Source organism: Camelus bactrianus, chromosome 33 (genome assembly GCF_048773025.1).
Source record: "Camelus bactrianus isolate YW-2024 breed Bactrian camel chromosome 33, ASM4877302v1, whole genome shotgun sequence".
NCBI lineage: Eukaryota > Metazoa > Chordata > Mammalia > Artiodactyla > Camelidae > Camelus > Camelus bactrianus.
The window spans coordinates 8,519,914-8,547,862 of NC_133571.1; the positions used below are offsets into that span (position 1 = coordinate 8,519,914).

At 39.8% G+C, this 27,949-nt stretch overlaps 1 protein-coding gene across 4 annotated transcripts in view; it reads left to right on the top strand.

Moving 5' to 3' along the window:
- The window catches only part of DIXDC1 (DIX domain containing 1), a 71,432-nt gene extending 44,301 nt beyond the window's left edge, over positions 1 to 27,131 (top strand). For all 4 annotated transcript variants that reach the window (XM_010968909.3, XM_074357191.1, XM_010968908.3 and 1 more), the window contains 13 exons: positions 2,153 to 2,242; positions 4,487 to 4,540; positions 5,907 to 5,957; positions 8,169 to 8,273; positions 8,686 to 8,739; positions 9,208 to 9,285; positions 9,381 to 9,452; positions 10,178 to 10,267; positions 10,601 to 10,762; positions 11,281 to 11,347; positions 21,039 to 21,144; positions 22,342 to 22,450; positions 23,837 to 27,131. In XM_010968909.3, the coding sequence (XP_010967211.1) occupies positions 2,153 to 2,242; positions 4,487 to 4,540; positions 5,907 to 5,957; positions 8,169 to 8,273; positions 8,686 to 8,739; positions 9,208 to 9,285; positions 9,381 to 9,452; positions 10,178 to 10,267; positions 10,601 to 10,762; positions 11,281 to 11,347; positions 21,039 to 21,144; positions 22,342 to 22,450; positions 23,837 to 23,917 (1,119 nt within the window). In that variant the 3' untranslated portion in view covers positions 23,918 to 27,131. The remainder of the gene's footprint in view (positions 1 to 2,152; positions 2,243 to 4,486; positions 4,541 to 5,906; positions 5,958 to 8,168; positions 8,274 to 8,685; positions 8,740 to 9,207; positions 9,286 to 9,380; positions 9,453 to 10,177; positions 10,268 to 10,600; positions 10,763 to 11,280; positions 11,348 to 21,038; positions 21,145 to 22,341; positions 22,451 to 23,836) is intronic.
- The last annotated feature ends 818 nt before the right edge of the window (positions 27,132 to 27,949 follow it).

Here is a 27,949-nt window from a genome sequence, read left to right on the forward strand (position 1 = left end):
TAACGATCAGGTAGAAGAGGTTTTCCTTGGGCAACAAAGCCCTTCAGTTTTCCCTCTACCTTCAGTGCTGGCACATCTCCCCCAGAGGCCAACTGACCCACTTGACTTCGTTTCTACCCTGAATGACCCTCGCGATCCTCTGTCTTTGAGTGCCTGTCTGTGTTTGGGGGAGCCCTTGTAGTGTTCCGATGACCCTGAAATTGCCTAAAAGTGTTCCTTCCTGTTTGTGCTGGGAATGGCACCGCTTCTGGATCGTCAAATATTTATGGGCACGTAACAAAGCTCACATTATGCGAGCAGCTCTGGCAGGGCAGGCGGTGGAGGGTGTGCTCCCAGCCAGCCAGCAGCAGGGTGGCGGCACAAAGCGTTCCTAAAGAAAGGAGGAGGTTGGTGCTGTGGTGAAACAGTTTGCATAATGTATGCCCCAGGAACCCGGAGGGCTGGAGGAATGTTTACTGCCTAAACATTCCCGAGGGGAGTTGTCGATCTTCCCCCATTTGCTCTGTATTTTCAAAATGTCTCCCTTTTAGTTCCCTTTTCTGTCTCTCCATTAAGGAACGATTTGATTAATGGAATGGTTTTTGTGTGCTGTCCTTTAATAGGAAGGATTAAAGCATGGAGAACTTTGGGATTACCCTCAACTAGATTTTTTTTTCTTTTTTTCACGATACTTTCATTACGTGAACAGAGATATCCATCAGTTTGGTTTGCATTTTTCAGTGTGGGAGAAATCCGATGGCAGCTTAGACAGAAAAAAAAGAAGAGAATCAACAGGCAGAAAGTCAGCATCCTAATGCTCCGTGCAAACAGAGGAGTTTTAATTCACAGCCACAGGATCACAATGAGAATTCAGTTCCATCACAGAATACAATGAGGCTCACAGCATCCACTGGGCTTCTTAACTCTTCCAGTGATGACCGAGTTGCATGCTCAGCCTTTCTGATTTGTTTAGTGCACCTTTTTGGAGCCCCATGAACACTTTGCCATTAGTTGGTATTTCTGAAATGTCGCTCTCCCTAGCTCCCTGCTGCCTTGTGGCTCCTCGCACTTGTTTGTACCTTTTTCCATGACTCCATGGGATAACCAAGTTCATCTGATTGATGAAAATTTTATTAATTAGTGCTTGGTAGACCAGCTGGTGGCTGGATTTTAAAATGTTTTCAATACCAACATTTGATGTAATTAGTTTTATATTTAGTGAAACAAGATTTAACTCTGTGTATCTCTTCTCCTTGGGATTGGATTGAGAAAAAAACTGTGATACAGAATGACAATAGATTTTTAAATCTTTCACTGAGCTTTATAATAGGTCTCATGATACCTACCTGCAGGGGTGGATCCCAGCTTTGTGAGTCCTAAAGTATACCATTTGGGGGGCCTTCTTTAAGAATAAGATTACAGATTCGAATGCAATGTTAGATACAGGGTGGGGCCCTGAGGTTTGAGCTTCCTTAACTTCAGGGTAAACCTGCACCCTTCCTCCCCCATATTCTAATGGAAACAGCTTGTTGTGAGAAGTTGAAATGAATGAGGGCATCTCTCTGCAAGTATTTTTTTCCTTCTTGTTCTATCCAGATTACCTTAAGAAGCAAAAATGCAGAATTTTTCAATCAGAGGGAGGGTGTAGCTCAGTGGTAGAATGCATCCCCAGTAGCTCCATTAAAAAATAAACAAACAAACCTAATTACCCCCCCTAAAAAAAAAGGGGAGTGGGACAAACAAACCCAAGTCAGTGTTCTAACTGTATTCCAAATAATTCCTTGTAATAAATTTTTCTAAGCCCGGATAATTCTACACTGCTTTCAGTTCACTTTCCAGCTGGTAAAATTCAGTTTGAATAGCTCTGGTTTGAAATGTCACTTCTGAAAGGAAGGCTTATTTTTAGAATTTTTTATGGGGCCAAGGAGCCTTGGAGCAGAGGATTCAGGTGTGTCCAGAGAGATGAAAGAGGCCTGGAGGATGGGCCTGACAAAAGGCACTCCAGATAGATCCAAGATGAGCAACTGCAGGTATCTAAGGGTCCAAGATTACCAAGGAGATTTCTAGAGGAAGCCTGGTTGTGGTTTCATTTTGGGTTCAGCTTACCAAGCCCAACTCTATCCTCTGTCATCTGATGGGAATTAAGTATTTTTCTGCCTTTGTGATCATTCAGGCCTTACTGCTCAATGGATCCCTACCCGAAGATGAACAGGAGAGGCCCTTGGCCCTCTGTGAACCAGGAGTCAATCCCGAGGAACAATTGGTGAGCTCCTTCTTTTGTGAATAATCTGGTTTGTGTATTTGATTTATTTTTAGCATTTGACACTCATCTGCATCTTCTTAAAATGCTCTGCTTCCTGACTTCAGCTCTCCTTGTCTTCCTCATCTATTTTTGACTACTCTTCCTTCCTTCCACAAATATTTCTTGATGCTGACTATGTGCCACACCCTGTTTCAAAGAGCTGGAGACACGCTAATGACAAATCAGACCTCAGCCCCTATCCTCATGGAGTTTACATTCAGGTCCCCTTTGAAGGTTCTCTTTTTCTGCCTGTGCCTTAAATGCTGCTGCTTCTCAGGGTTCTGCTCTGGGCCCTCTTCTATTTTATACGTTCACCTGGATTTTATCTGCTTCCATGGTGTGGATGAAAAATATTCCCTGCCATAGCAGTAAGCAAAGGATGTTACGGCCATCAAGACAGCAGCCACTGCAGCCCCAACTGTGCATCCTGAGGGTACTCAGGGTGGAAGAAAAGGAGGACACTGGCGCTTGATAGTTAAAGTGCAGATCAAAGGAATGATTTCAATGAGCCCAGACGCTTGCATCTTCCCATGCATAGAACAGCGCTAAATTGGGGAAGGGTATAACTCAAGTGGTAGAGCGCATGCTCAACTCCCAAGAGGTCCCCGGTACTTCCTCCAAGCGGAAATCAATGAAGAAACCTAGAATAGGTTCTCTTTAATTAACAGTAATTCCTTGATGTTCTGACTGCCTGGTTTTTGTTGTAAAACTCCTATATATCCTGGCTCCTCCCTTACCTCTTTGGAGCAGTCCCTCAGAGCTGTCTAAGAGACTGTTTTCTAGGCTTAAGTCCTCAGTTTTGTCCACCAAATAAAACATAATTCTCCACTTTTAGGTTGTGCATATTTTTTTAGTTGATAGTGGCTTCACTCACTTCCCACCTGTCTCATATGTTGTCGCTCAAATGTTTATTTCCAGCTCAGCTCTCTCCACGGAGTTCTGCATTTGTAAATGCAACTGCCTGTTGATTATTTCCACTTATACGTCCCACAAGCATCTCAATTTCAATGAGTCCTAAATTAAACAGCTTTCTCTCCCTTCTGTCTTTCCCACCCCCAAAACTACTTGTCCTTTAGGGTTCTATTTTTTTTTTTTATCACTATCGTTCTACCCAAATACCCAAAGCAAGTCTGAATTCCATCCTTGAATCCTTTGTGACCCTTCCCTGCATATCCACTGAACCAGAAAGCTTTATCCGTTTACTTTTCAAGTGTCTTCATCCAGTTTTCTCCGTCCTCTACTCCAGCTACTCCCCTCATTCAGACCTTCATCCAGTATTCTAGCGGCCTTCTAACTGGTTTTCCTGGTTCCTCTTCTGTCCTCCCCTAATTCATTTTCGATAAAATAGCAAGAATATTGTACCTTCAGTCAAATGAAATAAAATCCCACAATGTGAGAGTTGTGAGTTAAGTTTTGTTTGGGGCAAAATGAGGACTGTAGCCTGGGAGATGGCATCTCAGAGAGCTCTGAGGAACTGCTCCGGAGAGGTGGTGAGGTGTGTGTGTGTCAGTATTATATGTGATTTTAGTGAAGGGAGGTACGTGCAGTCACGCACACATTTAGGCAGAGGCTTGCTGTTGGTCACGAGGAGCAGATGTCACCATGAATGATTTTAGTGCCTTTCTAGCTATGAGGAGATGCAAGAATTTGGGGTCATAAAATCTTCTCCTGAAAATGTCTATCTGAAGGCCTGTTCTGCCAGTTTTTCGCAGAGCACAGAGCGCCTCATTCCTCATCTCTGCCCTGCACCCCTTTCAGGGTGTGTTGAAGGTCAGTGGCTGCGGTGGTTCGTGATTTAATCCTTGTAGCGGCAGGTGGCAAGTGCCAATTTTTAGTTGGCACTTCAAAGCAAACTTTGTTTTGTCATCCCTTTGCCTAAAACGTTTCATCAATTCCCCCTTGCCCTTCATGACCCTGCTCCATCTCCCCGCCAGCTCCAGCTCTTGTCATCTCTCTTTCTCATTGCCCAGCCCCTTGCCCAACCCCCTGCACACAACACACACACTCCTTCTCAGCTTTGCCCACGTTCATCCGCTTGCTCCACCCTGGGCATGCGCCCACTAGGGGCCAGAGACTGTTTCCTGTCCTTTGCAGCCACGGTACAGGGCTGGCAAGCAGTAAGTGCTCAATAAACATTTGTTGAATGAATGACTTCTGAACTGTACAGTGTAGGCACAGAACCATCTCTTTTTGCTTTATATTCAGATTATAATCCAAAGCCGTCTGGATCAGAGTGTGGAGGAGAATCAGGACCTCAAGGTATGTCAGGAAATGCACATTTTATCCTTTGAAAAAATTTTGGAAAAGTTACACACCAGCTTCAGGACGGTAGTGGGGAGAGGGGAAGGGATGCAGACTTAAGACTTCAGCTGTGTCTGTTATTACGTCTTTAATTGAAAGAGAGATGGGTCCTAAACATGGCAAAAGGGTAATACCTTTTTAATCTTGGTGGTGAGTAATAGGTATCTATGTCATTATTGCTTACATCTTTCTGTGCTTGAAATGTTTTATTGTTTATCTTTTTTAATTAAAATAAAAATGGATCGAATATCAATATGGTCTTTTTTTAATAGTTGACGTAACATCATATTAGTTTCAGGCATGCAACATACTGATTTGATATATGTATATGTTGTGAAATAAACACAATAGACCTAGTTAACATCTGTCACCTTGCATAGTTACACATTTTTTTTTCTTGTTAGGAGAACTTTTAAGATCTACTCTTATAGCAACTTTCAAATACACAGTACAGTATTATTAACTATGGTCCAGTGTGGTCTTTTTTAATGAATGTTTCTCAGGATTCTTTCAGGTCAATGGGTCTTAGTTTTTCTGAAGTCATAAGCATATGACTGAAGCCACTAATCCTCTCCCCAGAAATATGCATGCACACCCACTCACCGACTTGAGTTTTGACTGGAGTAACTTTGAAGCCCATCTGTGAATCCCCATTTTAGCCACGTTAATTCCAAACTCTTGATGCGATGCAATAGGAAAAGAAGAAAGTGGAGTCTGAGTTATGGGTGTTCCTCCTAAAGTCTCTTTCCTAGTGACAATCATATACGTATATTTAATCTATTGTAAGGGAGGGTTAACTACCTAGTATCTTATTACTGGACTAAATATGTTTTCATGTGGTCCGTAAAGAACAATACCCTTTTGGAGAACAAAAGCATACAAACTCTTTCTGAACATTAAACCTGAAGATCATTATTTCATGAAATTGGGAGGTAGGCATATTAGGATATGATCATATATTTCAGTAAGAGGGATTTAGATGATTACGATTAAGTTTTCCTGTCGGTGAAGATTGTTAAACATAAGAATGAGAGCCTATGGGAATGTATGATATCTTCTTTCTTGGCAAGAAAAACCATGGGTGGTTGAGCTGGGCAGCTGGGCCACTGAGCCTGGGGGCCATAGGGAAGAATGGAATGGGCCCTATTTGTTCCTACGGGTCAGCCTTTACTGTTTGTTGGACCAAACCTGCCTTCTGTCTCCATTGAGGGTTGATTTTTCTTGGAATGGTTATCTGAGCTATGTGTTCGTACTGACAGGATGAGGTAATGCTTCTGAAGCAACCCAGCTGCTACCATCTGATCTAACTATATTTGGTTTGCAGAAAGAGCTGCTGAAATATAAACAAGAAGCCAGAAACTTACAGGGGATAAAGGTAAAAAAGAAAGACATTTGACTTTTTAAACAAACTCTCTACAACGTAAAGCAGTGGGTGCGTGGGTACTGGTGTGATAGGTGGGTCCTGCGGTCTTTTCTGGTGTCCATTTGATGTACATTTGATGTGCACTTCACAGGCTCTGTGCTACTAGGAAAGAGAGGACTTTGTGGACGGGAAGTGAGACAGGTTGAGGAATATACCTTTGTTTTGCTGAGGCTTATTTCTGGTGGTTATGACTCATGGTCACGCCCCTCTGCCACCTTGATTGTGTCTATATGTGAAAACAATCAGTTTTTACAGTTTCCTTCCCTCTCAGTTTTTGGTCAGTTTTCTTCATTTCTAAAGAAGAATATACTCTTAAAATTGTAATTTACTTAGTTTTTGAATAGTTAGTAACATTCAAATGGTTTACAGTTAAAAAGGTATCAAAGAATCATCTACTTGAGTTCAAAGCTGCTCAATTACAGATACTATTCATTAAAAAATATTTTAAAAAGTATCAAAGAATAATCCTTGAGAAGTCTGCCTTCCAGCCCTGTCCTCCCAGTCACTTAGTTCTTTTTCCTGGAGGCAACAGTTGTCACCAAATATGGATGTATACAATTTTCCCCAAAATAATGGTATGCTATAAATTCAGCTCGACACGTTGCCTTTTTTGCTTAGCAATGTATCTTAGAGATCATTCTATTTCAGTAATAAAGACTTTTCTAGGTCTTTTTGGGGGCTGCATAGTATTCCAGTATGTGTATACATAATCATTTATTTAGTCAGTTCCTATTGATAGTTTTATGGGTTATTTCCAGTCTCTTGCTAATATAAACAGTGATCTAGCTAATAATCTTGAATATATGTTATTTCATCCAAATGGAAGCATATGTGTTACATAAATACCTAGTAGTGGAAAAGGATGCTCTTTAGCTGCTGCATTTGCTCTCTTCCCTACACTCATTTCATGGGCGTGACTAGAATATAACTCAGCAGCGTTTTCCAATGTCTATTCTGTAGCCTTAGTCCCTTGAGATACTCCAGAGAACAGCATGTTCCACGCATAAGTAAATTTGAGAAATGCCCTACAGGCTTAAAGAATCACAGTGAATAACAACATATTAAAGGATGAGAGAAGGTCTGTCATAGAGAGGTTGGCCTTAAAAAAATTTGGAGTATTAACCACAGAAGTGCTTTTTCTGTGTAACGCTTGTTAACATCCCGTGGAGCACGCTTTGGGAAATGTTACTCTGAACCACTGATGCCAAGGGCATCTTAGACCACCTTACCATGAACTGTCATGCAGACAGCATACTTAAGAATGGGCTCCCACATTCTCCAGAGCCTGCCCTCATTTCTTTGCAGTCTGTAAGGAGGGAAAAGTCAGGGCAAACATGCTGGGATGTAGCTCCAGTCCATTCGTTCCATTTGAAATGCTGTGGCTGGAGGACTGTGTCATAGCTGATGCTTTTAAGTGTGTGCAGCCCTGCCTTTTCTTAGGCCTGGTAGGAACCAAGATGGTCCAAGCTGAGAGAAAGAGAGCCTAAAGCTGTTAAGACCCGATGACCCTGGGAAGAGGAACCATCAGTCTCAGAACAGTTCTGAGCATGGAAGCAGAATCCCAGTCCTGGTCCAGACTCGGCACTGGAAGGCAGTGAAAGCAGGGCAGGAGCAGGGCTCTGGAAGGAGGGGTGGGAGCAATTCCGGGGCTCCTATATGACCTGGGTGTCAGGCAGTGATAGAGCCCAGCCCTCTAGGAAATAGGGACTTAGCAGGAAAGAAGAAGGAAGAAATGCTCATCTAGACTGAGTATTTATTGGCCCAAGACACAGATGAGAAAGCCAGGGAGGGAAGGAGGAAAGTGCATTGTCCAAGGTCACTGTCACAAAAGCAGGTGGTAGACATGTAATTTGAGTCTTGTTCTGTCTGATCCCAAAGGCCACTCATTCTCCCTCTAGTCCACCGTGCTGCCAACAACGCAGCAGGAGGTAGGGGCGCGTAATGGGTGGAGGGAAAATCAGGCTTCGGTCAGCTCGGTAGGACAGTGGGTAGGATTCTCCTTTGGTGTCCTGGAAGGGGACAGAAGAATCCCCGCTCACCTCCTTGTGGCGCTCTGTCTGTCTCCCAGTTTGCCAGAACCAGTGCTAGATATACAGTAGGGGGTTTAGTAACAACTGGCTGATTGATGAGTTGGGACCAGTAGTGACTGTGCTTTCTTCCCAGGATGCCTTGCAGCAGAGGCTGACTCAGCAGGACACATCTGTCCTTCAGCTCAAACAAGAACTACTGAGGGCAAATATGGACAGAGATGAGCTGCACAACCAGAACGTGAGTTGAAAGAGTGAACTTGGACTTCACTGAGCCCAGTAGCAAAATAGCATATGGCGTGAAGTCCTGTTAGATCTGCCATCCTGTTTTCTCTCATCTTACTTCTGCGATGCCTGCCCTCGGAGTCTGCAGTTCTTTTGTTCCCCATCAGGCTCCTCTCTGTTTCTAGATGAAGGCTTTGACCCCTTCAGCTTTGAGGACACTGAGACACTGAGGCTGCATCTTGGTTCTACAGTCTGATTACCTCACTAAAGACACGGAGAGCAGCTATGTGTTTTTTTACCATAGCCGTACCCTCTCTGTGATGTATGCTGTAACTGCCAGCATCAACTCCAGTTACGAAGTAGCTGGTTTCCAGCCGGGTTGGCAGATACCCTCCATGCCAGTGAATGCTTTCTTATCCTCCTTGCAGGTGGATCTGCAGAGAAAGCTTGAGGAGAGGAACCGGCTCTTGGGAGAATATAAAGTAAGACTGTGTATCAGTTTGGAAGTAATTTCCACCTGACCTTTTATGAACAATCTATTGTTGCTGTTGTTCAAAGAGCTCTTAAGTACTCTGTCATCCTTAATTTCTGTAAGGAAATCCTTTCCTGGGTTCCCTTGATTCACTGATCCTGAAGATAGCATGGTTAGGAGAAGGAACACAGAACTAAGAGTCTGGAACCTTGCGTTCAGTCTTCCCTTCTGTCTGTAACCAGCATGGGTGGCACGTAGCGGTCCTCCTACAAAAGGCTGTTCCATTCCTCCTTACCTTTCCCAGAATCCTGCTCTGTGTGTGGCCACTACGGTGTGTAATGTCTTCCCGGGAAGCTCCAGGAAGGGACTGTTCCCTCTGAGGCTCTGTGCTTCTCAGGTGGAAAGTGCATCACAGAAGGTGAACTGTTGGATGTCCTTGGCTTTGCCCTGCATCTGAAAGCTCTGTCTCTTGTTGCAGAAGGAGCTGGGGCAGAAGGACCGCCTCCTGCAGCAGCAGCAGGCCAAGCTGGAGGAAGCACTTCGGAAACTCTCTGAGGCCAGTTACCAGCGGGTGGGAACGTGTCTGGCCGCCGACTTTCCTGCCCCTCTGACCTGAAGGAATCCTTTTCTGATCTAGTGTCTGATTTGCAGGTGGATCTGGAGCGGGAGCTGGAACACAAAGATGTCCTTTTGGCCCACTGTATGAAAAGAGAGGCAGAGGAGGTAACCTACAAGTTGGGGTCTCCCTCCCACAGTCACGAGGGCAACGAGGGAGATTCTGTTTCTGACTCAGGGCTGAACCAAGGCCACAGGTCGGTTTGTCAGGAGGCTCTTTGGTGAGGACGTTAAGAGTATAAGTTCCGGGATAAGAAAATCTGGTTTCAGAAGCCAGCTGTATCACTTGTTTGCCATTGTGTGACCTTAATTTGCTTATTAGCTTCCAAGCCTGAGAGATAAGGCTCATTTGTAAAATGTTAATAACAGTGGCCTTCTCTGTCATTATGAAGAATACATAAGATAGTCTGCTAAGTAATTAAACACAGTCCCGGGAGATCCACATGGCACAGAGTTAGGCTCAGAAAATATTAATCATTGTTCTTTTTCCTTCTATTACTGAAGCAAAGGCAGGAGATGCTGGAGCAGCATCCTTGGGCCCTCCAGTAGCTGGGCAGAGGCTCGGTGGGGGCCTCCAGCCTGAGGTTTCCATCTTGTTCACCCTTCACTCAACAGTGCCTTCCCAGTGTCAAGTATTGGGGATACAGCAGTGAACAAAAGGGGAAAAAAAAATCTCTGCACTCATGAGGCTTAGATTCTAACAGAGACATTAAATAAATATGTAATTATATCCTGTGGCAGGAGGTGATCAAAGTAAAGAAGAAAAATAAGACAGGACACCCTGGGTTGGAATTCTCTTTTATAACAAGCATCCTTTCTTCTTGCCACAATAGGTGACCAATTACAACAGTCACAACTCTCAAAGCAACGGGTTTCTCCTTCCCGCGGCAGGAAAAGGAGCTCCTTCAGTCACTCACAGAGGGGTAGGTCCTTAGGATTTGAGTAGAAACCTGCTGCTTCCAGCTAAAGCCAGACAAGTACCCTAGCCATTGCCAGGAGATGAGGCCTTTTATATCCCGGCTGCCTAATTCTTGCTTCTGTTGGGTGTGTAAAGATGTGGGACACTTGCCATCCAAAGGTAGGAATTAGTGGGCAAACAGCGCACACAGCCTGCTTCTGTGGAGGAAAATTTCCTCCAGCTCACACCTCCTCCTTCCAAAATGAAAGATCTATCCTGGAAACCTCTCGCCGGTATCTTCTTAAGCGCAGCGGTTGGGATGTGGTTAGTAATAATGGCACCACGGTTTTGCCCGCAGACCAGCGACCTGCAGCTTGTTCGTGATGCCCTCCGCAGCTTGCGCAACAGCTTCAGTGGCCACGACCCTCAGCACCACACCATCGACAGCCTGGAGCAGGGCATCGCCAGCCTCATGGAGCGCCTGCACGCCGTGGAGACCCAGAGGAAGCAGGAAAGAAGGGTAATCTTTCTATGGTGTTTCTCTTACCTCCCGGAGAAGCTTAGCCTTACCAAGTTTAGTGTAGGAGAAGGCAGTGCTGAGATGGAAGACCCTGCCGAAGGTGACAGTTGCTTTTCTCTTTGGTTTTTGTCTCAGGGGAGCTGACTCTTTACCGTGGCCAGGCAGTCAGTCCAGGGAGGGAGTTCACCACAACTCTTGCTTTTAGAAACTGCCTAACTATCTTAGGAATCGTGGTTCTTGACCCCACAGGTCCCTCTTTACTGCTTGTTCCTCGTCCTCTTCCCCCTCAAATGAGTTTGGCACTGGTTGAGGAAATATATAGGAAAATATATTGGAAACTAGAAAGCTTTTTATAAATGTGCATTATTATTGTTAGGGTAAGTACGACCAATTTCACATACCGTGGAAGAAGATGTGGTCAAAAAGCATATACTTTAGGTACACTTTTATGATTTAAATTTCTTCGTTAAATTTCTCTCATTAATCGTAACTTTTGTGATTTTTGTGTGGCTCCCCAGGTTCGGGGTAAGTCCCCCAGAACTCAGGCAAGTAGTGAATACCGGGAGTCCTGGCCCCCAAATTCAAGTAAGTACTCGCTTTTGCTCAGTAAGGACTCCTAGTGTATTAGATCAGAAATTTAGTGTTTCTTGTGCTACTATTATTTTGGAGATAGAATTTTTCTTGTAGTACTTCGCTCTTAGAATATGTTATTTCTGTAGCAATGCTAGAATTGGGTTATTTCCAAGACTTTGAAGACACATACCATTATCATCACCACCACCATTACTCCAGGTACCATTTAGTCATTTGCAGGTTGCTACCAACTCAGAGAGGCTAAAATATCTTTGGAAAATATACAAGCTCAAAACAGTTATACCAAACAAAGCAAGATATACAACAACAAGCTCACATACAAATCATCCTAAAGTCCCAAATAACAGAAAATTTACAGTTCTTCATAGAGGCAGGAAGTTTAATTTCTTTGGGTACTTCCCTTAAAACTTGGAGTGCATAGCGTAGGTCATTCAGTTTGTTTTAACCTGCTGTATGCCCTCTCATTACATTTTTTCCCTTGTTAATTCCCATATGTTGGAACTCTACCCTGCCTGGTAATTTCTATTCTACTTTATATCTTACTTTTTGGTTTAATAACATTCACTTTTTTTTTAATCTTTTATAATTTACCCAGGCCTAGTCTAAAAGTACCTAAATAATAATTTGTAAAAACTGAATAGTAAAAAGCTGACCATAACCAGTTCTGTATGTTAAATATATAATTTCTAAACCTACATTAATAAAGAAAATCTAAAGTAAAACACTTAAAGCATTTGCACAGATGTGAAAGGGAGCAGCATTCTCAAGCCTCCAGATATTTTTTCCTCTTGAATGAGATATTTACACTGGGAATGAAACAGATTACGTTAGTACCAGAATTTGTGTCAGTTTCTTTTTCTAGCATTGTTTTGAACCAGTCATTTCTGTTTTCTTGGTAGGCTTTTTATTTTATTGTTATCCTCTTCAGTACTTTCTTCAGTTCGTATATACTGCCAATGTACGTAGGTCTAACATGTTTGGAAATTCTTTTTCAAAAGTCTAATAAATTTCTCCCTCCCTGGAATAATTCTCTTGTGTCTATGAATTACTTATTTAAAATACTGCAGCTTCTTATAAACTAGGATGTTAGTCTAATGTTTATATTTACAAATAAGTTGAAATGTTTCTCATCTAAAAATACAAACACGTGTAACTTGCTTAGCCCTCTAGCTCTGAACTTATTTCTCGTATTCCCCTATGTCAAACTTCTTGAAAGAGTAGCCTGCAATTGCTTTTTTTTTTCATCCTTAACCTCCCATTCACATCTTAATCCACTAGTTGGAGTGGGTTTACTCAGTTACTCCACAATCAAAGTGGTTACTTCTCAAACTTTATCTTCCGTTGACTTTTCAAAAGCATTTACTATTCTTGAATAGTCTCCTTCTGGAAGCCTTTTTCTCCTTTAGCTTCAAGGCCAACCAGCTATTCATTCAAGAAATAGTTATTGAGCATCCATGAGGTAGCACCCTTATCAGGCACTGGAGATGCGGGGATGAACATGAGGGACCTGGTACCTGCCCTCACTGGATTTCAGCCTTGTGAACTAGATACAGTCTCCTGTTCTTTTCCTTTTCTGTCTAACCCTCGAATGTTAATATGCCCTGGCATTCCGTTGGAAGTCTACACCTAGGCTTTCTCATATTCTTTTTAGGTGATCTCTTCCACTCCCATGGCTTCATCTACTCTTGTGTGCCAATTATTTTAAAACTTTCATCTCTAACTCAAAACCTATCCTGAGCTTCAGAACTCTACTTTTGAACACCAACTACATAATCTCTCTCTGTAGGGTCAAAAGGCACTTTAAACTCATGTCCGAAACTGGACACAAAACAGTAATGTGGAAAAAATGTGGAGTATGGAATCAAAGAGATCTGGGATGCAGTTGTAGCCCTCAGCAGAGTATATACCATGGGCAAGAGTGTTAATTAATATCCCTGCATTTAGTTTCTGTGTTGATGAAATGGAGATAATTTTGGAGGATTATCAGCATTAAGTGAAATACTATATGCAAATAATCTGATGTAGTGTGTGGCCTACGAAAGATGCAAGGCTATACCCTTTCTTTCTCATTTTCATCACAGCCAAATCTCCTGAAAGAGTAATCTTCTCTCTGAACCCACTTTCTGTCTTGCCATTTACTCTTAAGGGAAAACAACAACAATAATTATTTCAGACTAAAAATTAATATAGTAGATTATTGGAATAGAATTGAGAGTTCAGATAAAATCCATACATACATCTAAGATCATTTGACCAGCTAATAGTATCTGCAGCCAATGTTGCGAGGACAACTGGACATCCACACGCAAAATAAAGTTGGACCCCTACCTCACACCATGTACAAAAATTAACTCAAAAATGCGTCATTGACCTAAATACAAGAGTTGAAACCTTAAAACTCTTAGAAGAAAACAGGGGAAAATACAAATGATCTTGGATTCCAGACATCAGAAGAGTGAGTAACAAAACTGAAAATAGGGAAATTGGACTTTATTAAAATTAAAAACTATTTTGCATTGAAGGATATTATCAAGAAAGTGAAAATACAACCAGAAAAGGAGAAAATTTGTGAAAATCATGTATCTGATAAGGGTCTAGGATGAAGAACCTATGAAGAACTTTTACAACTTAACAACAAAAGATAGAGAAATCTGATTAACAAATCGGCAAAAGAACTTGAATAGACATTTCCCCAAAGATGATAAATAAATGACCAATAAGTACATGAAAATATGCTTAAACTCATTCGTTATTAGGGAAATGCCAAACAAAACCACCATGAGATACCACTTAATGCCTACTAGGTAGTTCCAAAAAATGGAAAATGAAAAGTGTTGGTGAAGATGTGGGGAAATTGGAACTCTCATACATTGCTGGTGAGGATGTAAAATGGTAAGCTCCTGTGGAAAACAGTTTGGTGATTCTTCCAAAAGTTAAACATAGAATTACTATATGACCTAGCAATTCCATTCCTAGGTATATACCCAAAAGAATTAAAAGCAAATGTTCAAAAAAAATCTTGTACACACATGTTCATAGCAGTATTATTCACAATAGCTAAAAGGTGGTAACAACCCAAATGACCCTTAATTGATGAATGGATAAACAAATTCTGGTATATCCATACAATGGAATATTATTCAGCCATAAAAATAATGAAGTACTGATACATCCTACAACATGGATGAATCTTGAAAATGTTGAGTGAAAGATTCCAGACACATAGTACAAAGTACGAAGATTGGGGTGGAGGAATTAGGACTTTACTGTTGTAAGGGCTCTACTGTTGTAACTTCTATAATTCTTATATTACATGTAAAGTGGTGTAATATCATTTGAAAGCTGACTAATTAAAGATATATACTTAAATCCAAGAGCAACCACTAAATTTTTAAAAGGTTAAGTAAAAAATTTAATAGTGGAGATAAAAAAGAAACATAAAATAATCTAATAGCAAAAAAGTAAAATATTTCATTATTAAAAATATCATTTACATTTGAAACAGTGTATCCAAATGAAGAATCTAAACACACTGGCCTTTGAAGACAATAACCGCCCCCCCCCCCCCCCGCCAATGCACACACACAAACACCTTCAATCCAAAGGCAGGGTAAAAAAGAGGATAAGAGAAAAAAAGGCCAAGAAAAGTATGGAACAATTAGAAATAAAGGAGATGATAGAGTTTTTAAAAACAATTTGGTTTTTATTACATAGTTCTTTACCACTTACAAAATTGTTATCAGCATCATATTAATAGGGAGGCGGCCTTGTATGATGGGAAAAACATAGCTTTGGAGTAAAGCAGAGCTGTATTTTAACTCTGGTACTGCCAGTCATGAACTCTGGAACTTCAGGAGCCAAATACTTTATCCCTAACGTCTTTTCTTCATTGGTAAATGTGGGTTATGATACCCAGTTATGGATGCTACAAAGATGAGCGAGGTACCATATTCAAGTTCTCAGCAGAGTAGCTGGTCTGTGGGCCAGAGTTTAAAAAACATTTACTTAGAGGCTGTTATCATTTTATTATATTTTGTGGAACATGATAGATTTTAAACAAAACATATAATAAGTACCTTAAATATAAATGGTCTAACCGTATCAATTAAAAGATTAGAGATGGTCAAATTGGATGAAAAAGCAAGATTCAACTATATGCTGTCTATAAGAAACCCACTTTAAATATAATAATATAAGTAGATTAAAAGTAAAAGGATGGAAAAAGATGTACCATGGAAGCACTAACCAAAGGAAAGCTGGTGTGGTTATATTAGTATTAGGTAAAATATATTTCAGAACAAGGAATATTTACAGGTATAAAGAGAGATAATATAATGATAAAAATGATCAGTTCACCAAGAAGACATGCAGTCTTAAATATGTATGTATCTGATAATAGCTTAAAAATACAAGAGGTAAAGACCAATAGAAAGAAGGAATAGATGACTCTCCAGTTGTCCTTTTTGCCGTGATGGATTCTACTAGTGGAGAGAACATCAAATAAGCATATAGAAAATCTAGACAACGCTCTCAGCCAACTATTCTGATGGACATTTAGGGAACATTCACCCGATGACAGTAGAGAACATATTCTTTTCAAGTACATTTGGAGCATTCACTGAGATAGCCCATAGTTTGACCATAAGACAAAACTCAACAAATTTAAAAGAACTGAAATCATACATAGTGTTCTCTGACCATTATGAAATTAAACAAGAGAGCGATAACAGAAAAATATCTGGAAAATCTCCAAATATTTGCAATTGAACAAACATACTGCTAAATAACCCATGGGTCAAAGAGGCATTCAAAAAAGGAAATCAGAAAATATTTTGAATTGAATTAAAAGTGGGAAGATGTATCAAAATTCATGGGATTTGGCAGAAGCATTGCTTACAGGGAAATTCAAAGAATTAGATATACATACATTATAAAAGAGGAATGGTTCAGATCAGTGATTTCTTAAATGACCTAAAATTCCACCTTAAAAACACAAAAAAGAAAAGAAAACTGAACTCAATGGAAGCAGAAGGAAGGAACTAATAAATACAAGATGGAAATCATTGACACTGAAAAACAGAAATTTGGAATAAAATCAATCATACTCCAAACTGGTTCTTTGAACAGTTTAATAAAATTGATGAACCTGTCACCAGACTTCCCAAGAAAAAAAAGAGAGAAGACACAAATTACCAATGTTAAAAATGAAAGAGAGAACATCACTCTACGTCCTATAGACATTGAAAGCATAATTAAGGAATGATCTTATGCCCATAAATTTGACAACTTTGATGAAATGGATAAATTCCTTGAAAGACACAAACTATCAAAACTTACTTGAGGAAACAGATAAGCCAAATAGGTACATAGTTATTAAAGGAATTGTAGTTTAAAGTACTCCATCAAAGAAAACTCCAGAACCAGGTGGATTCACTTAAGGAAAAAAGTACCAATTCTACACAAACTCTTCCAGAAAATAGAAGAGGAAGGAACACTTTCTAATACATTTTATTTTACCCTAATTCCAAAACCAGTATCTCTAATAAACACAGATGCAGGAAAAAGAAAGAAAAAGCATAGAAATTGGAAAGGAAGACAAAATTGTCTCTCTTTGTAGATGACATGATTGGCTATATAACAAAGCCCCCCCAAATCTATAATAAAGCTACTAATAACTAAGAAGTGGGTTTAGCAAGGTCATAGGATACAAGGTCATTATACAAAAAGTCAATTATACTTCTATATACTAGCAATGAATATTTGGGAATAGAAAATATTCAAGTATCATTTATAGTAGGACCAAACAAAATTAAATACTTGGATATAAACTTTACAAAATATATGCAACATTTCTATACTGAAAACTACAAAAAATACTGATGAAATAAATCAAAGAAGATCTAAATAAATGGGGAGATATATCACATTCATGGATTGGAGTACTCAGCATTGTGAAGGTGGTATACTCTCCCCAAATGGTGCATAGCTTTGTGCAATGCCAATAAAAATCCTATCAGACTTCTGGTAAATATTAACAAGCTGACATTAAAATTTATATGGAAGGTACTAAAATATTTCCCCCAAAAAGTTGAGAAAAATGAACAAAGTAGTTGGAGAGCCTCACTACCTGATTTCAAGCTTAACTATAAAGTTAGAGTAATCAAGACAGTGCAGTGTAGACGAATGGATAGTCACATAGATCAGTAGAGCAGAACAGCGTTAAAAACCATTTACCTACAGACTGTTATGATTTTATTATATTTAGTGGAACATGATAGATTTTAAACAGAGAAACAGATTTTAAACAGAGAAGTGAGAAATACTGTATTTGGCCAGTCGGTTTTCAACAATGTGCAAAAAGTACACAATGGCAAAAGGAGAGGCTTTTCAACAAGTCCTGGAACAATTAAAGACCCATATTAAAAAAAAAAAAAGAGCTTTGACCCATACCGGATACCATATATAAAAAATTAACTCCAAATGGATCATAAACCTAAAAGTAAAAGCTAAAACTGATTTGTGATTTGTCTTAAAATCATGTATTAAATTTATACACACACATATATTCACAAGGATATGTTTTTGTGTCCTTTGTTCTCTGAGGTCTTCTCTATATGATTTTTTTTCCCTAGAAGAGTATCCAGGTAAATTTTAATAATATTATTTTGTGAACACTTTATATTTTCTGGTTATTGTATATTATAGTAATTGTAGTAGCGATAGATTTTTGAAAATAAATGTATTTAAATAAAAATATTCAATACATGATGATACTAGGAGTATGGGTAGATTTAGAAGATACTTGTGAAAGAGGTGAGCAAATTACTGCAGTTTGGGAAAGAACAATTTAAAATATTTGCCTCTCCCTTCCTGTCTTCTGCTAATAAGCAGAGGAATGACTTGTAGACCGACAGACACCAGGGATCTTAGATAATCCATACACTACATAATAGCTCAGGAATAATGGGATGTTGGTACCTCCCTTTTACTGTACGTGATTTTTATAGTAGTACTACCCTGAAACAACAATGACCATTTTGTCATATGATTTGATGTTGAGTAAGACTATTTCTCTCTTATTCTCTTTCACTTGAAAAGTCTGTGCAATCGAACTCAGCCTTCTTCATTTGTCGCCTGGAACTGCTCTCACTAATGCCATCTATGACCTATTTACCAAATCTGTCTTTATCTACGAGACCTCTGTGTGGCATTTGACATGATTACTCTTAACCTTGAAATTCACCCAGAATATGTACGTAACATTTGTACTGGTTAGCTTGGGCTGCCAAAACAAAATACCATAGACTAACTGACTTGAACAACAGAAATGTATTTTCTCACAGTTCTGGAGGCTGGAGGCCCCAAGATCAAGGTGCTAGCGTGGTCAGGTTCTGGTGAGGGAGTTTTCTTCCAGGCATGCAGACGGCCGCCACCTTTTTGGTGTGTCTTCATGTGGTGGAGAGAGACCTCTAGTGTCTCTTCCTCTTCTTATAAGAGCACCAAGTTCTATGGGATCAGGGCTCAGCTCATAACCTCATTTAACTTGAATCCCTCCCTAAAGGCTCTATCTGTAACACAGTCACATGGGAACGTAGGGCTTCCACATACAAATTTGGGGAGGACATAGCTCAGTCCCTAGCAATAGTATTTTCATATTTTATCTCATTTTTTTGTAACTGTTTTGTTATTTCACCGCATTAGACATTGAGCTCCTTAATGGATGGGGAGTGTATCTTTTTTTGCATCTCTAGTCCTCAATACATTTATAGGCACCCAATAAACCCTTTAAATGAATAATCCTTCTGTTCCCCATCTTAGGTAGTGGTACTATCATGCATCTACTTTCCCAGACCATAAATCTGTTATTTTTCACTTTTCCCTTTTATCCTGGATGTTCAACTATATTCCAAATACTAAGACTTTTAACTTCTAAAGGTCTCTCGAATCCATCCCTCTTCTGGCTCCAGGGCTGTGTCTTCTCCTTCCTCATCTTTCAGGTTATTTTAATTGCCTCTTAACGGGATTACTGGTTTCCAAAATTTCTCCCATCCAAACCATACTTTATTTTGCTGCTAGATCGACCTAAAATGCCAGTCAGATTGTATCACTCCCTTTTAGTGTCTTCCCCAGAGCTTAAGACTAATATCTAAACGCCTTGGCTGGGCAGTCCTTTGTGATCTGGGCCCTGCCTACTTTATTATGCTCATCTGCTATTTCCCAGTGTATTATTATGCTCCAGCCTCACTAGTTGACTTTCAGTTTTATAAATATGTGATCCTTTTTCATGCCTTTATGTATCCTTCCTTCTTGGAATGCCCTTTCCAACCTATACGTCCAGTGATTTTTTTTAAAGCTGCTTTGTTTAACAATTCTCGAACTATAGGACCTTTCTGATCTCTTCCAGGTGGAATTAACTACTCCATCTTCAGTCTTCCTGCGCAGTTTGTACAAATCTGATTTTAGTGTACTGTAATTGTTATCATATCTGTCATCCATACTAGACTGTGAAATCTTTGAGGTCAGAGACCACATATAGTTGACTTTACAGTTTCAAAATCTAGCACATGGTAGATGCTCAGTAAATACTTGTTGAATGAATGAATGAAAGGACCAATCATAAAATTTAGTGATAATAGTGAATATTTTATTAAAGAGCCACTGTATGCCAAGCCCCGTTCTAGGTGCTGGAGTCAAAAGGGCATCATGGCATGTAGGTTTCAATAACTGGCATTCTTTGAAAAAAATTCTGAAAAGTGACTCATTGCGATTGCTGTGCAAAGAGAAGAGTGTTCCCTTGTCTTTCTCCCCTGTATTAATTCATCCCTCATACTCCCTTATTTTAACCCCCTTCCTAGAACTTCTCTCTAGTGGCTGCCAGTTTGATTGGGATCAGTGCCTAGAATAAGTTAAAAAAAATGTGTAGCTGAAATTGCAGGAGATTTTGTAATAAAAGTTTGGTTACTGTTTTTTTGTCCTTCCGATAAAAGTTTTTAATTAGGCTTTTCTCCTTTTCTCTTAAAGTCATAATCACTAGTAACTCATTAATTAAAATTTTTCATAAGTACTTATACAAAGGATAGAGATAAGATGTGGATCAAGAAACCTGAGTTAAAAACCATGGGGACCAACACATATAAACCCTGTGTAGCTAAGGGATAAACCTTGTACCTTTCAGACTGGAAATATAGGGCCCCTTGGAATCTGAGTTTCTAAGGTTACTTTGCTCCTGTGGTTCTTGTTCCTAATCATTTCTCTTTTCATGAATTGCATGCACTTCCTCTATCACTGATCTGCAAAATCTGAGTGTTGGCAGTGCCTGCAGCTCCTGCTACGTGTCCATTCTGCCCCAGCTGAGATCTTGCTGGGCTTTTCTGACCTCTTTTGACTCTTAGCAACAGTGCCTGTGAGAACAGTTGCTATTCCCCTGCCAGCATTACCTGGGATGGGTGAGAAATGATGGTCTTTGTGTAGCATCCATGTCCGAAGCACCTCTTGTTTTAGTGGCCTCAATGGGTCACTTCCTGTGGGTCACACCCTATGGACATGGTGTTTGGCAGGGGTGTGAAACTGTGCTGTGACCTCAGGCAGCTTCATTCTCCTGGGACATTTTAAATAACTGGAAATTAGGGGTGTTTGGAAGCAAGTGGAGTGTTCTGACCGCAAAGTCTCTCTCTGACCGCAGAGTTGCCTCACTCACAGAGCTCTCCAACTGTCAGCAGCGCCTACACGAAAGTGCTCTATTTCACTGACCGGTCACTTACGCCCTTCATGGTCAATATACCAAAGAGGTGAGATTTTGGGATCATTATTTCTCCTTTAACTATATTCCATATCTTATAATAACCTTTAATGAAAAGGAATATGAAAATGACTGTATGTATATATATATATGCACGGCTGGGACAATATGCTGTACACCAGAAATTGACACATAGTAACTGACTGTACTTCAATTTAAAAAAAAAAGGACAGAAAGGCAAAATCATCAGTTACTGCTCATCTAACCAGTGGAGAGGTGTTTGAGAAGCAGTGTAGTGAGAAGGGCACAACCATTGGCATTACAAGGGACAAGTCATGATATGCTAGATACAGACACAATAATAGTGCTTCAAATCCTGATATGCAAAGATGCTTCAAGTTAGGAAAAATAGCTCCTGCAGAAAGCCATGGATTGCAGCCTGGCATACACTGATCTTTGTTCCTATTTGATGACTACAACTAACTTATAGCGAATTCATGTTAAAAACCTTCAAACCTTCAGACACTCAGTTAATATACTTCCTTTTAAGGTAAATGGCTTCAAAGTAAAGATCTAGCACCTTTACTTAAACTCTAGCACCAACTACTGAGAGAGGTGTTAAGATTTCCTTTTCGTGAAGAGTCTGCTTACTTGGTCTGGATTAGAGGGGAGCTTTCTGAAGTAAAAATGGTGATAATTTAATTCTACCAGCCTGGAGAAATGGAATTGTTGCAAAGAAGGAAATCAAGAGAACTCAGAGATGTAGTTTAACAAATTAGATTTTAGAGGCTTTGTGTCTTATTTCCAGAATAAAACAGAAAAAAAGTGATTTGGCTGTAACTGAAATAATAAATCTATTTTATTTATTTAAAAACATTTTTGAGAGGTGGGGGTAATTGGGTTTATTTATGTATTTATTTATTTTAATGGAGGTGTTGGGGATTGAACCCAGGACCTCATGCATGCTGAACAAGCGCTGTACCACTGAGATAGACCCTCCCGCAATAAATCTATTTTAAATTCTCAGATTACCCCATTTGTAATGCCATTTTCACTCCCTGGTAGTGACTGGCTCCCTACCTCTGCGGTTCCAGAATTGTATGGGTTATCAAGGGCCGTGAGCTAACAAGGCCATGCTCTTTCTGCCTGCAAAGACTTTGGCTGGGGCTTGGGTTTAAAGCTAACATGTTATCTTTCCAACCTGTTGATAAACAGTCTATTTTAGTGTTCTCTCCTTTTGTCACAGGTTGGGGGAGGTGACCCTGAAGGATTTTAAAGCCGCTATCGACCGGGAAGGAAATCACCGGTATCACTTCAAAGCGCTGGATCCCGAGTTTGGCACTGTCAAAGAGGAGGTACAGAATCCACGGGGAGTCTGCGTGGTATTGTTTGTTGTTCCTAAACCCCAAAGACTCCAGCTCAAGGGCTAGTATCCAGGAGTACTCGAGTTCCCTAACCAGGTCAGAGGAGTTTCCTGGACCCTCAGACCTGTCTGATTCCACTAGAACCAGAAGCTTCAGGGAGTGGTCCTAGAAGTTGATAGCATCTGTAGTTCATGGACTTAATCACTTTGGATATCCAAGTTTGGTCCAAACTTGGGTAGAATTATTATTTTAAAAAGGAAAAAGTTTTGTTAGGGAAAATGAAGAATCTACATTGAACAAAAGCTTGGCGTTGGGGGTCTCTTTTCTCTCTGTAGCCAAACCTGAGAAAACTTTCTGCTTCCTACGTGGAGCAAAGGAAATAAACTGGCGTGAATATATGAAACTGTATAGTGTGGTGGTAGTGTCTCAGATAATGAAAACAAGGAAATGCTTTAAAGTCATCTATGTTTACTCTCAACTCCTTGACTAAGTTTCTTAGACTACATTTCTCTTTATAATCCATCTACCCAAACACTTCCTTTGGGGAAGAGAGTTCTGGGTTATGACATATTACAAGTGCTCTCTTTGCGGTTACAGAATGAAAAAGTTTGGAGAAGCCAATGTTTTCTTCTATAAAGATTTCCTCACTGAAATGTTTTCATAATCCTGTTCTATTAGTGGCTTAGGAAACAAATTGAATGAATTGCATGCACACGTTAAGACTGGTCTGCATTCTAACCCTTTCTTTACAGTGCCCAGGACCAGAATTTTCCCCTTTCTCATTTTTTTTTAAATGCTTATAGTACTGCTTTCTCCTAGAAGCCCAAAGTGCCTATGGTTAGTAATTTATTAACTCTTATAAATCTCTATGAGCAAAGCAGTATTAGAGGGATGGTTTTACCATTCCATAGATTTGAACTAAAGAATATATAAATTATATGTAGAGTTGACCCTGGGATGAGTTTGAACTGCATGGATCCACTTATATGCAGATTTTTTTAATAAACATGCACTACAGTATTACAGCAGTTCCTTGAATCTGAGGATGTGGAACCATGCACATGGAGAGCCGACTGTGAAGTTACATGCGGATTTTTGACTGCACTGGGTCAGGGGTGGGGTGCTGGTGCCCCTAATCCCCATATTGTTCAAGGGTCAACTGTATTTTTTTTTTTTTTTACCAGTTGTAAGTTTAGGGACAAAACCAGAGGGACACAGGCTCAACTCAAGAATTTCCTCTACACTCTCTTATCCTTTATGTTTGAAGTCTTGTATTTATCAGCTACAGTTATTTTAGACTGTGGTTTCAGAATTGTATGGGTTATCAAGACTCCCCATCTTACAGGTTTTTCACTGTGGCTTTTTTCCTTTCTCTAGGTTTTCCACGATGATGATGCCATCCCTGGCTGGGAAGGGAAGATTGTAGCCTGGGTGGAAGAAGACCATGGAGAGAATTAATGCTGAGTATTAGACTGGGGGCTTGTGGAACTTGGCACTCCCTGGCTGCTTCACTCAGGAAAGAGGACTAAAACCAGAACACAGTAAGAAGTTTTCAGTTTGTGCTGCCAAAACAGAAGTTTCTCCCAGGGTGAGAGCCACAGGCCAGTCCTGTTTCTGTGCCTGGCAAGTGTGTACTTAAAATCCCTGTCCAAATGTAGACCATGGGTTCTTCTGGAGTTCCTTGTCCGTGGGAACACAGTGTTTTATTCTACTCTGAGGACAACAAACCGAAGGCCTTAACCAATGGGGATGGATCATCCCGCTCCTGGATGGGCATGGCTGCTATTACCTGGAACCTGGGAACTGGATGCATCACTCCTGTGTGTCACAGTATTATCTGAATTGGCCTCAATGGTTGCAGCAATCAGAGTCCCAGCATTTGTACTCACAGACAAGGCAAAGGTACCAGCTTTTTTGCTTCTTTGCAGCTATTGCAAATCAAGAATAACTCATAAGGTGGTACCAAAGATGAAAGCCAACTCTTCAGGAATTTTTTTGGACTGGACACAGATGGTGCTGAACTGTTGATTGGATTGAAAAAGGGCTGCCCGTATTGTGCTATACTATGCTGAAACCATAATTAAGACAGACCTTGGGCTGCCTCTTGTGTCTTAACTGGTTCTGCAACTTGTCCTGTAGCCCACAGAGGGCATATTTCATGTACTGCTAGTTGTCTCTGGGGACTCTTTAACTTTAGAGCCATTTTTTTTCCCTTCCAAGTGATGAACTTTGTGTTTGAAAGGAATAAGGAGTGAAAGTCTCCTTCATAATCCAGGCGGGTATGGAAAGGTGCTGCTACCCACATCTTCTTGACTTTCTTTCTCTCATGACTTTCTTTAGCTCATGGTGTCTCCTTTGCAGTCAAAAGGAGACAGACCATTAGTTTCAGTATTTGTGATTTATGAGTACTAAGCATGAGTTACTTGTCTGCCCCCCTTCATTTCAAGGCCAGAGTTAATTTCTATTATATATTTAGTCTAGGCTAATCCCTTAGGGCACAGTAGAAACCGTGGGGGCGTGGAGCAGGAGTTGGGAATGGCAGGGTTGGTTCTGGGTGCAAAACCCGAGAATCCTTTCTCATGTGCAACACTGTCAGCTGTAGAAGCTAGAAGAGTTAAACTTCCAGAGATTACTTAGTATCTTGGGTTTTCTCATTCCTTCACCACGGACCATCCACCAGTCAGATACATGCGTGTGATCACCAACGTACACTGCCAACCGGAAGAGTCAGACAGATCAGCTGTGGGTTCTTGAGCTGTCTGTCTCTAGTTCATCTCCCCTTTTCAACCATTTCAACAGACTACTTGTTGGAGTTCTGAGATGACATTTTATGGTTTTATATAGATGTGTCTTTTTAAAATAGTTCATGTTTGGAGAATTCTTTTGTACTCATTTGTTTTTTGTCCAAGAACCATGTCTATTTTTATAACTTGAGTGTGAGCTCTGTATATTCTCACATTCTGTATACGGTATCCATTTTCTAGAGAACCCAGTAGCTTTTATACAGGCTCTTCTCTTCTTACCAGCCCTTGTGGTTTCAGAACCAGCTTTATTTTATTACAAGTACACTAATGACAACTAACTCCTGTTCCAACCCTACCAGCCATTTTAGCTGTGGAGATAGTTTAACGTAACCTATGTGATTGCTCCTCTAGCAGACAAAAGGAACTCAAAAGACACCTAATGTCTTTCATGTGGTCTCCTCCGATTGAAGAATGATTTCTCATCAGAAATGCCTGGGAAAATTTGTGAAAGTCAGTTAAAAGCAAGAATAATTCATTATGAAAGCAAATAGAAGAAACCAATGTATTCCTCCGTGTTTCCCGCCCCTCCCCCGGAAGTCTGGAGAAAAAGTCCTCATGTCACCCGTTTCTCTGTTGCATGAATTTCAGTGTTTTGCTCTAAGACAGCATGGGGTTATCAGGCCAGAATTTGTTACTGTATTTTCAATACAATTTATCTTGAATGTCTGTCTCTTAAGTCAGTTTTTACTTGTCAGGTTTTTTTTTTCCCCCAGCATTCTTACATTATGTAGAAATTCTTAAATTTCTGTAATTCTGTAAGAAATTCTACATTCTTAAATTATGTAGAATTTAACTTTGCAAAGAAAATTACATCACAAAAATTTCAGAGTCCTCTACCTTCTTTGTCTTTTATCTCTGTCTCCTTTGGAAAAGGACCTGCATGGCCTTAGTGCCTCCCTAGAAAGTCTGAGTTGAGTTAATAGCTCATTAATTTCACATGCCACGGGTAATAAATAAGCACACCCACAACAGGATGTCACTCCAGTAATGTTTGTGTAAAATGTGTTGGTAATCCTCATTCCACTTTCTAAACAGAGGAGCTTTCTAGGAGGAGTGCCCATCGATTCGTTCTGGTTTGAATAGTCTCCTATTTGAAACAATAGGAGGCCTCCTGACTCATTCAGAGTATTGTCCCCTACTGGCATTTGTGTAGGACAGTCCATCCTGCCACTGCTGAAGTTCTCTTTCTCTGCGAAAACTAAAGAACTAGAATGTTTAGAGTTCATGAAATAATCTCTAAGCCATGTTAGATTACAAAAAATGACCCTCTAATAAATACTAAGTTAGTAGAAAGCTCAATTCCTTAAAAAGTCTTCATTTACAAGCTGAAGACTTTGCACTCAGTTAAAGTAGCTGGAATTGGAACTTTACAATCTCTACCTAAAGAATTTAGGTTAAACTTACGTGGTAATGACAGCCCTACTTACTGACCAGCTTTTCAGCTCTTTTTGACAGATAGTTGTAAATTAAGGAAAACATCTTTATGCTCTACATCCAATTCCAGAGGACTCCAATTACGTAAAAGCATTTAGGTCATAATTATAATAATTTTCATTTTTCCATAAAATAAACATTATGATTGCACACTCTTTCTATTATCTGAATTTATGTAAGAGGTATAACTTGCTTAAAATATATATGTAAAGTTATATTTTCTTAGAAACATGGGTGTTTGCAACCATTGCTTTCAAAGAGATTATTACCATGTATTCTGTTTTACAGTATGTTTTCATGAAGACTGTGTTGTACCAGAGGCTTCTGATTATCAAAGTGACAACCAGTTTTAATTGCCTGTATGTACCAGATTTGTGAACTAATTAAAAAAACCCAGAAACAAACTATGAATAAAATGGAGTTTGCAAACTAAATACCATTAATCGTTTTCACTTGTGTTTATCAACTGACGTTAATCAATGAAGCCATTTACATTTAGTGAAAGTAAATTTCCTCAAGTGGTCTCCCAGCAGCATGTTTACTCATTACTTGGGGAGTGGAGATAAGGATTACTTTATTGCTACAGATACTACTATTGGTATTGCTAATGTAAGTGCAAAATAGGTTATTACTAGCAAAGAAAATTCATTTATTTAGCACTTCTTTGACATTATATATAAATGTGCAAACAAATACGAATTCAGGACTCTAAACTGTATGACAAGATAGTCTCCAATGCAAAAGCAAGAAACATTAACTAGAGATGCTCAGAAATGTATATTTAAAAGAACCAGAATTTCCAAATTAATTTGAAAGCTGCCTTCCAAAATTTAAGTAGCCTTCATTTATCACTTTAAATGTTTCATGCATATATTAAATCTTTAGCCCTGGGTGCTTTCACTTGACTTCCAATTACGTATTTTCAGCTATTAACCACAAGCCATTTTAAATGGGTTACTCCTTTACTGTGTTAAAATTAAATATGTAAAGAGCTTAACTAAGAATATTTTGTTACCAACTAATTCCTCTTTACATCTAACCTATTCTGTATCAGTAATATCATCATTTTACAAGTCTCAGGACTGATGTGACAAACCTAAGTATTCCTAGCCTACCTCTGGTAAACTTAACCACTCCTGGACTATCTGATCTATGCCTTCCTATGATTTAGCTACACCTGTCAAAAGTATATTCAACGTGCAAACTTGCTATACACTGAAAAGTGCAAAAGAAGGTTTAAGCAAGCCTACCT